Source organism: Perca fluviatilis, chromosome 17, assembly GCF_010015445.1.
Source record: "Perca fluviatilis chromosome 17, GENO_Pfluv_1.0, whole genome shotgun sequence".
In the NCBI taxonomy this organism is placed as follows: Eukaryota; Metazoa; Chordata; class Actinopteri; order Perciformes; family Percidae; genus Perca; species Perca fluviatilis.
In genome coordinates, this window is record NC_053128.1 from 30,565,719 (window position 1) to 30,578,218 (window position 12,500).

The 12,500-nt window shown below is 43.2% G+C and overlaps 1 protein-coding gene and 1 long non-coding RNA gene across 3 annotated transcripts in view; one reads left to right on the plus strand and one right to left on the minus strand.

Annotated features, from left to right (window-relative positions):
* LOC120544905 (substance-P receptor-like) overlaps positions 1 to 2,312 on the minus strand; it is a 13,481-nt gene extending 11,169 nt beyond the window's left edge. Inside the window, exons 1-2 of one of the 2 annotated variants that reach the window (XM_039778772.1) lie at positions 1,799 to 2,161; positions 2 to 177 (exon numbers count right to left, since the gene is read on the minus strand). In XM_039778772.1, the coding sequence (XP_039634706.1) occupies positions 2 to 177; positions 1,799 to 2,029 (407 nt within the window). In that variant the 5' untranslated portion in view covers positions 2,030 to 2,161. Of the gene's footprint in view, position 1; positions 178 to 1,798 lie in introns of both variants that reach the window. The other variant, XM_039778773.1, reaches the window with a different exon arrangement.
* Positions 2,313 to 10,590: 8,278 nt separating this feature from the next.
* LOC120544906 lies at positions 10,591 to 11,488 on the plus strand. Its single transcript, XR_005636600.1, has 2 exons — positions 10,591 to 11,081; positions 11,279 to 11,488. It is a non-coding gene; the product is annotated as an uncharacterized LOC120544906 (long non-coding RNA).
* Positions 11,489 to 12,500: the final 1,012 nt, after the last annotated feature.

Below are 12,500 nucleotides of genomic sequence, written 5' to 3' on the forward strand. Positions count from 1 at the left end.
CCTGTCCAGAGCGATGGCCGTCATGGAGTAAATGCTGGCGAATATGGCTGCGATGGGGAAGAAGTTGTGGAAGCGGCAGTAAACCAAACCAAAGTACCAGTCGTTGTGAACGCCGTAGGTAAAGTTGATCACCGTGTTGAACGCTGACATGGCCGCCTCGGCGAACGCCAGGTTCACCTGCAGGAGAGCAGAGAGTTTAACAATGCGTGGTTTTCTCCCTTACAAAGACATTAAAGTGCTCATATTATGCTAATTTTAAGGTTCATAATTGTATTTGTTGGGAGTCGCACATGCACAGTAGCTAGGTAAGGACTACTAGCCAGTCAGAAGCAGAGTATGAGAGCGTGCCCTGACAGTACCTAGGTAAGGACTACTAGCCAGACTACCAAAATGCCGGACTTACCATCTCCAACAGAAAACACTGTTCACCAACTGCTCCAAACAGCTCTATTGTAGTCCAGCCTTTACTTCAGAGACAGACGTGGTCACTTTGGAACACATGTTATAATGCTCGCCTAGCTGCTAGCGGGGCACGCCCTCATACTCTGCTTCTGACTGGCTAGTAGTCCTTACCTAGGTACTGTCAGGGCACGCCCTCATACTCTGCTTCTGACTGGCTAGTAGTCCTTACCTAGGTACTGTCAGGGCACGCCCTCATACTCTGCTTCTGACTGGCTAGTAGTCCTTACCTAGCTACTGAGCATGTGCGACTCCCAACAAAGATGGAACAGAAGTGAGATGTCTCACTCTGTAGATAAAACAGAGAGCTCAACACACAGGGTGAAAAGAGGAGCTGCAGCAATGTGCAGTACAACAAAAATATGGTGTTTTTTGAAAATTAAACCATGTAAACCTGTTCTGATATACACGCAGCTGGCTTCAGCTGGAGCAGCAGAAATCTTAATTTCACATAAGTACGTTTGCTTTCAGTCAAGAGTTTGCAGATAATATTAATAAGGTTTCAATCCATTTTAGTGGGGGGACACAAATTAAAGCTCATTCTTCTAAAAAGCAACACTAAGATTTCCAAAATTAGATCATCAAATAAAACCTGACATCTTGGTAAATTCAACTTTTTGACAAAATGCATTATACAAAGAATCAGGTAAACATCAATAGCACATACACATCAAGTGTAATTTTTTTAAATAATTTAATAAAATAACATTTATTCAATAAAAATAAATGAAAAGAAGTGCATGTAGACATAAAAATTCACAAAGTGACTTTGAGAAGAGATTTTAGTTATATGAGGAAAGGTACAAAGTTAGGAAATGAATTAGAAAATGTCTGCTTGTGAATACAAAATTTGGCATATAGAATGATGAAATGGATTAGATAACTCATGAGCACCATTTCCTGAATTTATTTTATTTTTATTTTATTGGTTTATTTGATAGGGACCATGCATATTTATGAACATTGTTGTATTAAAAAAAATCACCATGTAAATATGCCAGAATTAGTCAAAAATAACTACTTCTCATCCGCAGTCCCTAGACAGGGGACATCACTAACATAGAGACAACCAGCAGTCATACAGCACTCATTCACTATAAATGAAAAGGTACACATAATGGTGACATACACATAAACTAAAATACATGATGACAAAGACATTATTTATCCACCTCTATACTGCATTCAGTTTAACAGTGACAGTGTACGGATGATGAAATGATCATAGAAACAGATGATATCTTTGTAGACGAAGTTAGTGGGTTCACAAAAATACAGTAAGACTCCAAATCTGTCCTAAACCCTTGGGATATTTCTTCTTTTAACAGTTAATGCTCACCAGAAAGTAGTTGGTGACGGTCCTCATGCGTTTGTGCGCCAGAATGATCCAGATGACCACCGTGTTACCGAGCACCGACACCGCGACGATGCTGCAGTAAGCCACGGCCCAGAGAGTGATCTGCCACGCCGGCTGGACGAACTGGTTGAAGCCGTCGCTGACGCTGCCGTTAACGGAGACGTTTGTCCCGGTGGTGGCGTTAAACTCCGTCGCGTTGTAGAGAGAGTCCATGTTTCTGTTTGTGTCGGCTTGTTTTGGCTGAGTTGGATGTTAAAAAATAGATTAGGGTCCTCTCTTACCGGAATGTGATTCCTCTTTAGGGAGGAAAAGGCGCAACGCTCGTGGTGAAAATCGAGAAAAGTAAAAAAAAAAAAGCGCACAACTCCTCACAGTGGAGCAGTCTTTAAGCACCGTGAAGCCGCGCGCTCCGGAGGACATCACCGTGCCAAAACGCACGACGCAGCTCGCAAGCGAGCCGTTGACATTCAGCAGGGGCGATTCTAGGACCAGACCTTTATGGGGGCTCAGCCCCTAATGAGAATGTGACACGGATACAGTTCAGTTCTGTTAACCCGTTCCTTGACTGGGTAACAGGTGCATAGCATCGGCGACAGCGACACAGGATATTAAACCTGTTTCAAGCCCTTTGAACCTGTTTTTTATTATTGTAATTTTTAGGGGGGCTAAGATGAAATTTCAGTGACATTCAGGCTGTTTAACCAGGACAATTGACGTGCACGGACAATTTGTTGGGCATGGGCTCTAGGGGGGAAAAAAGGGCACTTGCAGGGATCTCCAACAGGGGGTCAGGGACCCCTAGGGGGTCCTCAGAGTAGCTGCAGTGGGGGCCGTCAAATTATTGTTGAAAAAATATGTCTGAAAATATACATTACCATGAATCCAACATATTGTTAGTAAAGATTTTTTTTTTTATGTACATTGAGGATGGGCTTACTGGCCTACAGCAAAGGTAGCCATCCACATATACAGTTTAAGGATTTACTGTACCACATTTTAACATTAAAACATGATGTATGAATATTTGAATATGCCGAAATAAATTATTTTTATTCTATGCACTAAAAATGTATGTATATAAAGGCTTTAGGCCACCCTATACGTTATTGTAGGTCAAGTTAAGTATGCAACTCTATTTTATACAATACATGTAGTGGGGGGTCCCTGCTCCGTGTCTCTTTCAGTTAAGAGGTCCTTGGCTTAAAAATAGTTTAAGACCCCTGGGCTAGAGGGGGGGAAAGTGCAGGTGCTCTAGCCCCTCCTCTGATGTCTATGTGTGCACGTGCCTGTGTTTAGCTCCCCCCAACCCCCTCTGTCCCTTCCCCCCCTCACACACAGTGATTACTCATGTCTGTGGCTGATGTATCAGCTATTGGAAATCACTCCGAATGACCCTGAAACGAGACATAATGTATCTGGAATAAATGCTCTCAGCAGCGGGATTAGTCCTGAATCGCTCTGCGTCAATCTGATGATGTTGGCTCAGGCCTTTATTAATGTGATGACTTTCTTTGTTTCTATTTATAGCCTATAACAGTAGCCTGCATAATTGCAAGAATAAATGATGAATGAGACATTATAAGAGGCTAAATTATATGAATTATATCCGATACAAAATGTTGTGGGGCGAGAGAGGGTGGGAAGGGGGGAAGGGGGGATAAATCTGCTCTTCCTGCACACATACTTTCAGAAAAGAAACGTGTTTTCAGTTCATTCAGTAACAATTGAATGTTTTTTAAAGTGCTCATATTGTGCTCATTTTCAGGTTCATAATTGTGTTTAGAGGTTATATCAGAATAGGTTTACATGGTTTAATTTTCAAAAAACACCATATTTTTGTTGTACTGCACATTGCTGCAGCTCCTCTTTTCACCCTGTGTGTTGAGCTCTCTGTTTTAGCTACAGAGTGAGACCTCTCACTGCTGTAACATCTTTGTTGGGAGTCACACATGCGCAGTAGCTAGGTAAGGACTACTAGCCAGTCAGAAGCAGAGTATGAGGGTGTGTCCTGACAGTAGCTAGGTAAGGACTACTAGCCAGTCAGAAGCAGAGTATGAGGGCGTGCCCTGACAGTACCTAGGTAAGGACTACTAGCCAGTCAGAAGCAGAGTATGAGGGCGTGCTACGCTAACAGCTAGGCGAGCATTATAACATGTGTTCCAAAGTGACCATGTCTGTCTCTGAAGTAAAGGCTGGACTACAATAGAGCTGTTTGGAGCAGTTGGTGAACAGTGTTTTCTGTTGGAGATGGTAAGTCCCTTTGGGGGCTTTTTCACTTTCTAAACCTATTACATGCACAAAAAAGATACATAAAGGAAAGGGAAACAGCCAAAAAGCATAATATGAGCACTTTAAGTGTCCTACTTCACCAATAAAGGTGTCCCAGTATCGCGCCTGAAAGAATGTGGTGTTGGCTCAGTGGGTGTTAAATGTACTAGAGCTCTTACGCCATTTAGAATAGTTTGGAAGGCTAAGATATTTGGATCATAGTTAGAAATGATGCAGAAGGTAAATTCAAAATCAGAAAGTGTCCCACTTTACCACACTATTCACCCTAAGCCAGAGATCTTCAACAGGCGGTCCGGGACCCCCTGGGAGGTCCTTAGAGTTACCACTGTCTTACTGGCCTATACAGTATGTAATGTAGTGACTAAGGTAGCCATCCACAGATAGAGTTCATACTAAAGTGTTCACTGTGCCACATATGTGTAACATTAAAAGATGATTCATAAAATCATGCCAACAATTATTATTTTAATCCTCCTGGTGTGTTCAAAAAGTTTCTATATCAGAAATTTAGGTTTCCTTTAACCAAATTGTCAAAAATTGTCCTTTTATAACCGATTCACGATGCATAGGTACATCCCTCGAACACATAGGACTACATCAAAGTTGTACACAAATTTCCCACCATCATCCTGTCAGTTTGGAAATTGGGTCGTGGTCTCGATCGTGTTCATGATTTCAGGCCTCAACATTTGATGCATTCCGGGCAAATGACGTCCATTTAAACATCCCGATCCAAACGGTGACACTCTGCTCGTCTGGCTGTAAATCGGGCTCAATGACTCCTAAGGTCACTAGATCACGGCCTGTCTGGCTAAATTGCACGTCAGCTCACCAAAGTAATGGAAATGTGATACGTGGCACTGCACATGAATGGTATTCAGTCAGCGGCTGAACAGAACTTTCAAGCCAGGGAGCAGAGTTCACTTTCTGGGAAAAACTAAAGCCTTTCACCCAGGAAATGTGCATTTCTTAGGTGTGTTTTCATTTTAACTGGTCGTTTTGGTGCCTAATCTTAACTTTCGTTGCGGCAAAACGCTCATATTTTGTGGACTAAATTTAACCGCAATGTCGGCCGAAACGAGCGGCAGCTCGCGGCTGCTCTGTACCCGGCTCAAAGTCACCTATTTTCGGGTAACTGAACCACCGACTGCCGCTGATACAACGGAGGTCTGTAGCCGGCCTCACGAAGCTCTGTAGCGGCTTAAACAACTAGCAACTGCCGCTTGGCCAGCCGGCGTCACGTGACCAGCCGGCAGTCTCCTAATTTTGTAGGGTATCATAGTTTTGGTGTGCATGCATTTCCGTACGATGTCATACGGAGTTCATGAGAATGAGTTGCATATTAATATTTATTTTCCAGGTAACTACTCAGCCAATGGTGTGCTACTCTACCTAATATTATATTTTTCCAGTGTCGGCATTAATAACAGTTTATCGTCAACTTTGTCAAATGCTATTTTTAGGTCTTTAGGTTTCATCTTAAACTACGATCTTTTCCTAAACCCAACCGACAGCTTTAATAATAATAATAATAATAATAATAATAATAATAATAATAATAATAATAATAACTTGGACTTATATAGCCTTTCATGGTACCCTAGGTTGCTTAATTTGGTGAAAAGAAATGTTTTGAGGTGCTTTTTGAACACGGGCAGGGATGTTGTGGGAGCATTGGCAGAGAAAGCCCTGTGCCCAAAAGTCCGCAACCTGGTGCGGGGGGTGTCCGGCAGGTCCTTGTCAGAGGACCGCAGGGATCTTGTAGGTGATGCGTGACTTGACTGGCAACCAGTGGAGCTGTTGGAGGATGGGAGTGATATGCTGCCAGGGCTTTGTGTGGGTTAGAAACCTGGCAGCAGAGTACTGGACAGAGTTCTTTAGTTACTAGTTACTTTACACATCAAGATTTTTGCACACAAAACACATGTTTTACCATAAATGAAACTAGCCAACAATAGGCTACAGTCCCTCCAGAAAAACGCGATTATGCAATCGCATAATTCAATGCATAATCAGCCAAAGTCTGCATATTTATGCGGGGGACGCATTTTTTCAAATACGCCGCACTTTCGCCGCATAAATTGCTGATTTCCGCGCAAAATATGCAGGGCTTGCAAGATTTCATAATCCCCGCATTTTTGCTGAAAAAAGTCCCATAATATATCTTAGCAGAAAGTTGAAAAATGTTGCGTTTACTTCACACAAGAGCAGGGTGTTGGGGGAATCACTTTTTTTCTCTTTTTCATCAAACCGCAATTTTTGCAAGTTCCCGCAATTTCATCGCATAAAATTGCATAAATATCCCGCATATTCCATTTAAGAAAACGTGCCGCATAATCAAGGATTTTTGCCCGCAACAATCACAAAAAAACTCCGTGTTTTTCTGGAAGCACTGGCCAATATAACAGCCTACAAGTCCAGCTGAGATGATTAGACCATTAAACGCACAGCTGTTTGGATCCTTTACACTTTCTACAATGGGAGGACTCTTCTTTACTTTTAATACTTTAAACATTTTCCTTACATACTTTTACTTAAGTAGCATTTTTAATTTTATTTGTAACATAGCAGATTTAAAGTGTAGTATTAGTGCTTTTGCTAAAGTAAAGGATCTGAATACTTCTTCCACCGCTGCTCAGATCTGGTAAGAGTACCGGCCTATTTCCAGGCACTGAATGGAGTGAATTTATCTCTCAGCTCCTCCACAACTGGCCGTCTGTGTGCATCAGATCGGAGTTATTAAAAAAAAAAAAAAAAAACAGGAATGCAATCTCATTTTGGCACCTGTGCCCCTCACAGCTGCTGTATGCGACACCAGAGAGCTGGTAGGGAACGCTCACGTCTGAACAAGTGATGGGGGAGAGATGTGACACGAACACAGAGAGGCCCAACTCATCCCGGAGTGACGGCTAGCTTCTCTTTTCATTGATCTGTTTATCTGCAGGCAGAGACACCTGGTTTCATATCAAACTCAAATTTAAAAAAAAGTGAGAACTGGGTAAGCTTCAGCTCCACACAGCTCTCTCTGGATCTCTCAGTGTGACTATGTTCAGGAGATTGTGGCGTCCGGCGACTTTCCCGCGCAGAAACTCGAGTGAAGATAATTACTTTTTCCCTTTTTCCCTTTATTACAGTGACAGTGGATAGACATGAAAGGAGGAGAGAGATGGTGGATGACACGCAGCAAAGGGCAGGTCGGATTCGAACCCGGGCCGCTGCAGGACTCAGCCAACAAGGGGCGAACGCTCCTACTGGGTGAGAGTTATTCTCTCCAACCGATTCAAGGCCATCAGTAAAAAAGACTATGAACTGTTATTTATTTAACCCTTTTTGCCCTGTGGGAGCGTTGGTCTTTCCTGAACTTTCTCCAGCTGGTTCGGTGTTTGGTGCTCTTATCTGCTCCCTTTCAGAAAGACGATGTTGTTTCCTTGAGTTCTGCCTCCACAGACCTTCTTCTCCAGCTGTTCCTGGGTCTCGCTGGATTTCTTTCCCCTTGCAGGTTCCATCAAGGCCTGTCTGGTCCTGTTCGAGGGAGGATTCCTCAGGGTTCGCCCAATCCACGCCTAATTTTAATGCGTTTGATTTGTGTTTCAATTGGTTCTTGTTTAGTGATTTCCCAGAGCTCTCCGTGAGCTCTTGTGTTTCTGCCAGTAGTAGATTCTGCAGGAGGTTTCGTACGCATCTGTTTACGAAGGTTTGGAGTTTATAATCGCTTGTTGCTTTCGTGTTGTTGGAGCTGGCTGGACCAATCATCCGCTCACGATTACAGAACCAATTCATGACAAACAATGAGCATTATGGTGAGCAGAATATCTAAGAATTTTAAATGTTGTACGGACAAATGTGACACTAATACAGCCCGTTAAAGGTCCCATGACATGGTGCTCTTTGGATGCTTTTATATAGGCCTTAGTGGTCCCCCAGACAGCAACCCAACATTGAATAAATATTGATTTTCCATCGGAATCATCATTATGGTTGATATTGAAATTTCAATGCAAAATAAATGTTGAATCAACATTACAATATCGATGAAACCTGACGTTATTAATGTTGATGGCAACAACATTGGAACAACATTGATCTGTAGTTATCTTTATGATTGATTAAGCATTGATATTTGGTTTACCGGGCGATATTGCCAATGTGTTGAAAAGTCATTGATTTAGAGTTGACCGGGAAACGACCTGTTGTTGAAAAGCCATCGAAATATAGTTGACCGGGAAATATGATTGCAAATGCATTGATATATAGTTGACCGGGAAATATGATTGAAAAGCCATTGATTTTTGGTTGACCGGGAGATCATCGGGTGGTAGACCAACGTACTGCACCGGACACATCTCATTTCTGGACCCTTGGGGCAAATACGATAATAATAATAATAATAATAAATTGAATTTATAGCGCTTTTCATGGACTCAAAGTCGCTTTACAGGGCAGGGTAGATTATAAAAACATAACAAAACAAAACGAGCAAACAAAACAAGTAGAACAAAACAAGATACAGATGAAAAGGAGGAGGGGGCAGGTGGACTATGGGTAGGCTGAGGTGAAGAGATGGGTCTTGAGGCGGGACTGGAAGATGGTGAGGGACTCAGAGGTGCGGATCTCTTGGGGGAGGGAGTTCCAGAGCCTGGGGAGCTGCTCTGGAGAAGGCTCTGTCCCCAAAACAGCGCAGGTTGGACTTTTGGATGGAGAGGGAGACCGGCTGAGGTGGATCTGAGGGACCGTGAGGGTTGGTAAGGGGAGAGGAGGTCAGTGAGGTATGAGGGGGCCAGATGGTGGAGGGCTTTATAGGTGAGGACCAGGATTTTGTAGGTGATCCCGGTGGGAAATGGGAAGCCAGTGGAGTTGTTTTAGGACTGGAGTGATGTGGTGCCAGGATTTGGAGCAGGTAATGAGGCGGGCGGCTGAGTTCTGGACCAGTTGGAGTCGGTTGATGTTGGTAGAGCTGATGCCGAGGAGAAGTGAGTTGCAGTAGTCCAGTCCGGGGAGGAGATGAAGGCGTGAATGAGTCTTTCAGCAGCGGGGGTGTGAGAGAGGGTCTGATTTTGGCGATGTTGCGGAGGTGAAAGAAGGAGGTTTTAATGACTTTGACGGATGTGAGGCTCAAGGGAGAGGGTGGAATCAAAGATAACGCCCACAGGTTCGGGCCTGGGGAGATGGGGAGACAATGGTGCCGTCGATGGTGAGAGTGGGGTTATTGGTTTTGCTGAGTGTGGATTTGGAGCCGATCAGAAGGAATTCTGTTTTGTCGCTGTTGAGTTTGAAGGAAGTTGTGTTGCATCCAGGTTTTAATAGCTGACAGACAGGAGTTGATGTGGGAGAGGGAGAGGTGTTGTGGGGATTTGGTGCTGAGGTAGATCTGGGTGTCGTCAGCATAGCAGTGGAAAGTCAAGGTTGAAGTGGCGGAGTATCTGACCAAGAGGGAGGATGTAGATGATGAAGAGGAGGGGCCAAAGCGGAGCCTTGGGGAACACCTTGAGTGACTGTGGCTGTGGCAGAGGTGTGGTTGTGGAAGAGAGATGAAATGGGATCTGTTGGAAAGGTAGGAGTGGAGCCAGCTGAGTGCAGTACCGTCGATACCGAGGTCTTTGAGTCTGGTGAGCAGGATGTTATGGCTCACAGTATCGGGGCCGCACTCAGGTCGAGGAGGATGAGGATGTTGAGGGAACCGGTGTCAGCAAAGGTGAGGAGGTCGTTGAGGACTTTGAGGAGGCCGGTTTCGTGTGCTGTGTAGAAACCAGATTGGGAGAGGTTCGAATAGGTTATTGGTAAGAAGATGGGTTTGTAGTTGTAGAGGCGACTATGCGTTCCAGGGTTTTAGACAGAAAGGGAGGTTGGATATTGGGCGGTAGTTGTTGAGAGAGGAGGAGGATCCAGACGAGGTTTTTAAGGATTGGGGTGACAGCGGCAGTTTTGAAAGCAAGAGGACAGTTCCAAGGGACAGTGAGGAGTTGAAGAGGTTAGTGAGGTAGGGGCATAGGACCGGGAGGCAGGACTTCAGAAGTGGAGTAGGGAGGGGTCAAGGGAGCAGGTAGTGGGTTTGGAAGAGCTGATGAGTTTGGAGATTTCAGGAGGGGTGACTGGGTTAAACTGGGAGAGGAGGAAGTGTGGAGGAGGGGTCGGGAGGTCTGGAGGGATGGAGAGAGGAGGGTCCAAGGTAGGTGCTGGAGTAGATCCTGGAAGGTCAGATACAGGGGATAGGGATTTGTAAATGAGATTGATTTTGTCAGTGAAAAAGTGGAGGAATGAGTTGCAGAGATCCGGGTAGAGGTAAGAAGGCTGTTGGTTCCGAGGCTTGATGAGGTTGTTCAATGTGGAGAAGAGGGGTTCTGGGGTTTTGGCAGGGGTCGGTGAGGATGGTGGAGAGGTAGGCAGATTTGGCAGCAATGAGGGCATCTTTGTAGGCGATGGGAGGATTATAGGCTTCATGATGGACTGTGAGGGATGATTTCTTTGTCAGATCAGGTAAGCTTGCTTAATATGTAATGTTCGATATGAATGAATTGTACTAAATCAAATACTGTTACTCGTTAACATGATGGTTAGTGTCCATCATGCTTTTGGATTCTGCATCAGACAACTTTTAAAAATAGCTAATGTTAGCTAGCGTTAGCTAACATTAGCTAGCGTTAGCTAGCAGTAACAGTCTAAGAATATGGTACAGATGAAGTTGGAAATGTTTTGGCAAGGAAATTATTGGATATGACTGAATTTCCATTTGTAGTTGCATTATAGCTTTTGGATTTTGCTGAGGACAACTTTTTGAATTCGGTCATGTTAGCTAATGCTAGCTAACGTTAGCTAGCGCTAGTCTTAGCCTAAAAATCCATTTTGAACTGATGTTTGGCAAGGATGTGACAGTATTTGTTGCTGTAATTGTGTTGTAATGTGTTTGTAGAGAGGAAAATGCCAGGCGGAGAGGGAAGAAAAGAGATCACCTGCCGGAGGGACTGAAGCAAGTAAAAAGGTAACCTTCAATTTTGAAAAGTGATTTGAATTTAGGGAAAACGTGATAGGCTAGCCTACAACACTGGACAAATTGCCTTATATCCGATCATTGAAAAATACTAGGCCTAGTGAATTTGTTTCCAAGTGTGTATATGTGGGTTTTCTGTTTAACTTAAAGGCAATTTTTTTGCATTGTGCTTGTATTTTCTGTTTTAGATGCTCTTACACAGCAGATGGGGACAGCCGCCGTCACCCAATTTAATTTTGCCCAGGCCGTGCAACAGTTGCTGCACTATGCGTCAGACCGGGCAGGATGGACTGGACGACAAAGCAGTCAGACGTCAGAGGACCATGAACTGTAACTATGCTAAAGAGGACAAATAATGAAATAAGAGGCTAATAAAATGAATTTGTTTTTACCTTAAACAGTGTGGTGTGGTCAGTGTTTTAGGCTAGGCTATAAGCATACAAGCTTTCAAATGTTCCATCACTTTTTAACATCCTGGCTGTAGATAAAGCAGGATATTAATTATAGGCTATTTAATTTAGGGCATTACATTTTCGTATGCCTAGCAATACTTTTCTATGGCTTAATAATGATTGAAATTTCATTGAAATCACGTTGATCCTTAGTTCAGTTGAAATTTCAACATTGTTTCAATATTCCTGATAATTGAAATACCATTGAAATTCCGTTGATCTATGGACAGGATTTCAACGTTGTTTCAATATTAAAACAGGGTGCAAAATGATGTTGAATCAACATCAGAATTTGATGTTGTTTCAATGACTTAATGTTGACAACGGAATGTTGATTCAACATAGTTTTAATGACTGTTTGCTATCTGGGACGTATCTGAAGTCTCTTTTATATAGGCCTTAGTGGTCCCCTAATACTGTATCTGAAGTCTCTTTTATATAGACCTTAGTGGTCCCCTAATACTGTATCTGAAGTCTCTTTTATATAGGCCTTAGTGGTCCCCTAATACTGTATCTGAAGTCTCTTTTATATAGGCCTTAGTGGTCCCCTAATACTGTATCTGAAGTCTCTTTTATATAAGGCCTTAGTGGTCCCCTAATACTGTATCTGAAGTCTCTTTTATATAGGCCTTAGTGGTCCCCTAATACTGTATCTGAAGTCTCTTTATATAGGCCTTAGTGGTCCCCTAATACTGTATCTGAAGTCTCTTTTATATAGGCCTTAGTGGTCCCCTAATACTGTATCTGAAGTCTCTTTTATATAGACCTTAGTGGTCCCCTAATACTGTATCTGAAGTCTCTTTTATATAGGCCTTAGTGGTCCCCTAATACTGTATCTGAAGTCTCTTTTATATAGGCCTTAGTGGTCCCCTAATACTGTATCTGAAGTCTCTTTTATATAGGCCTTAGTGGTCCCCTAATACTGTATCTGAAGTCTCTTTTATATAGGCCTTAGTGG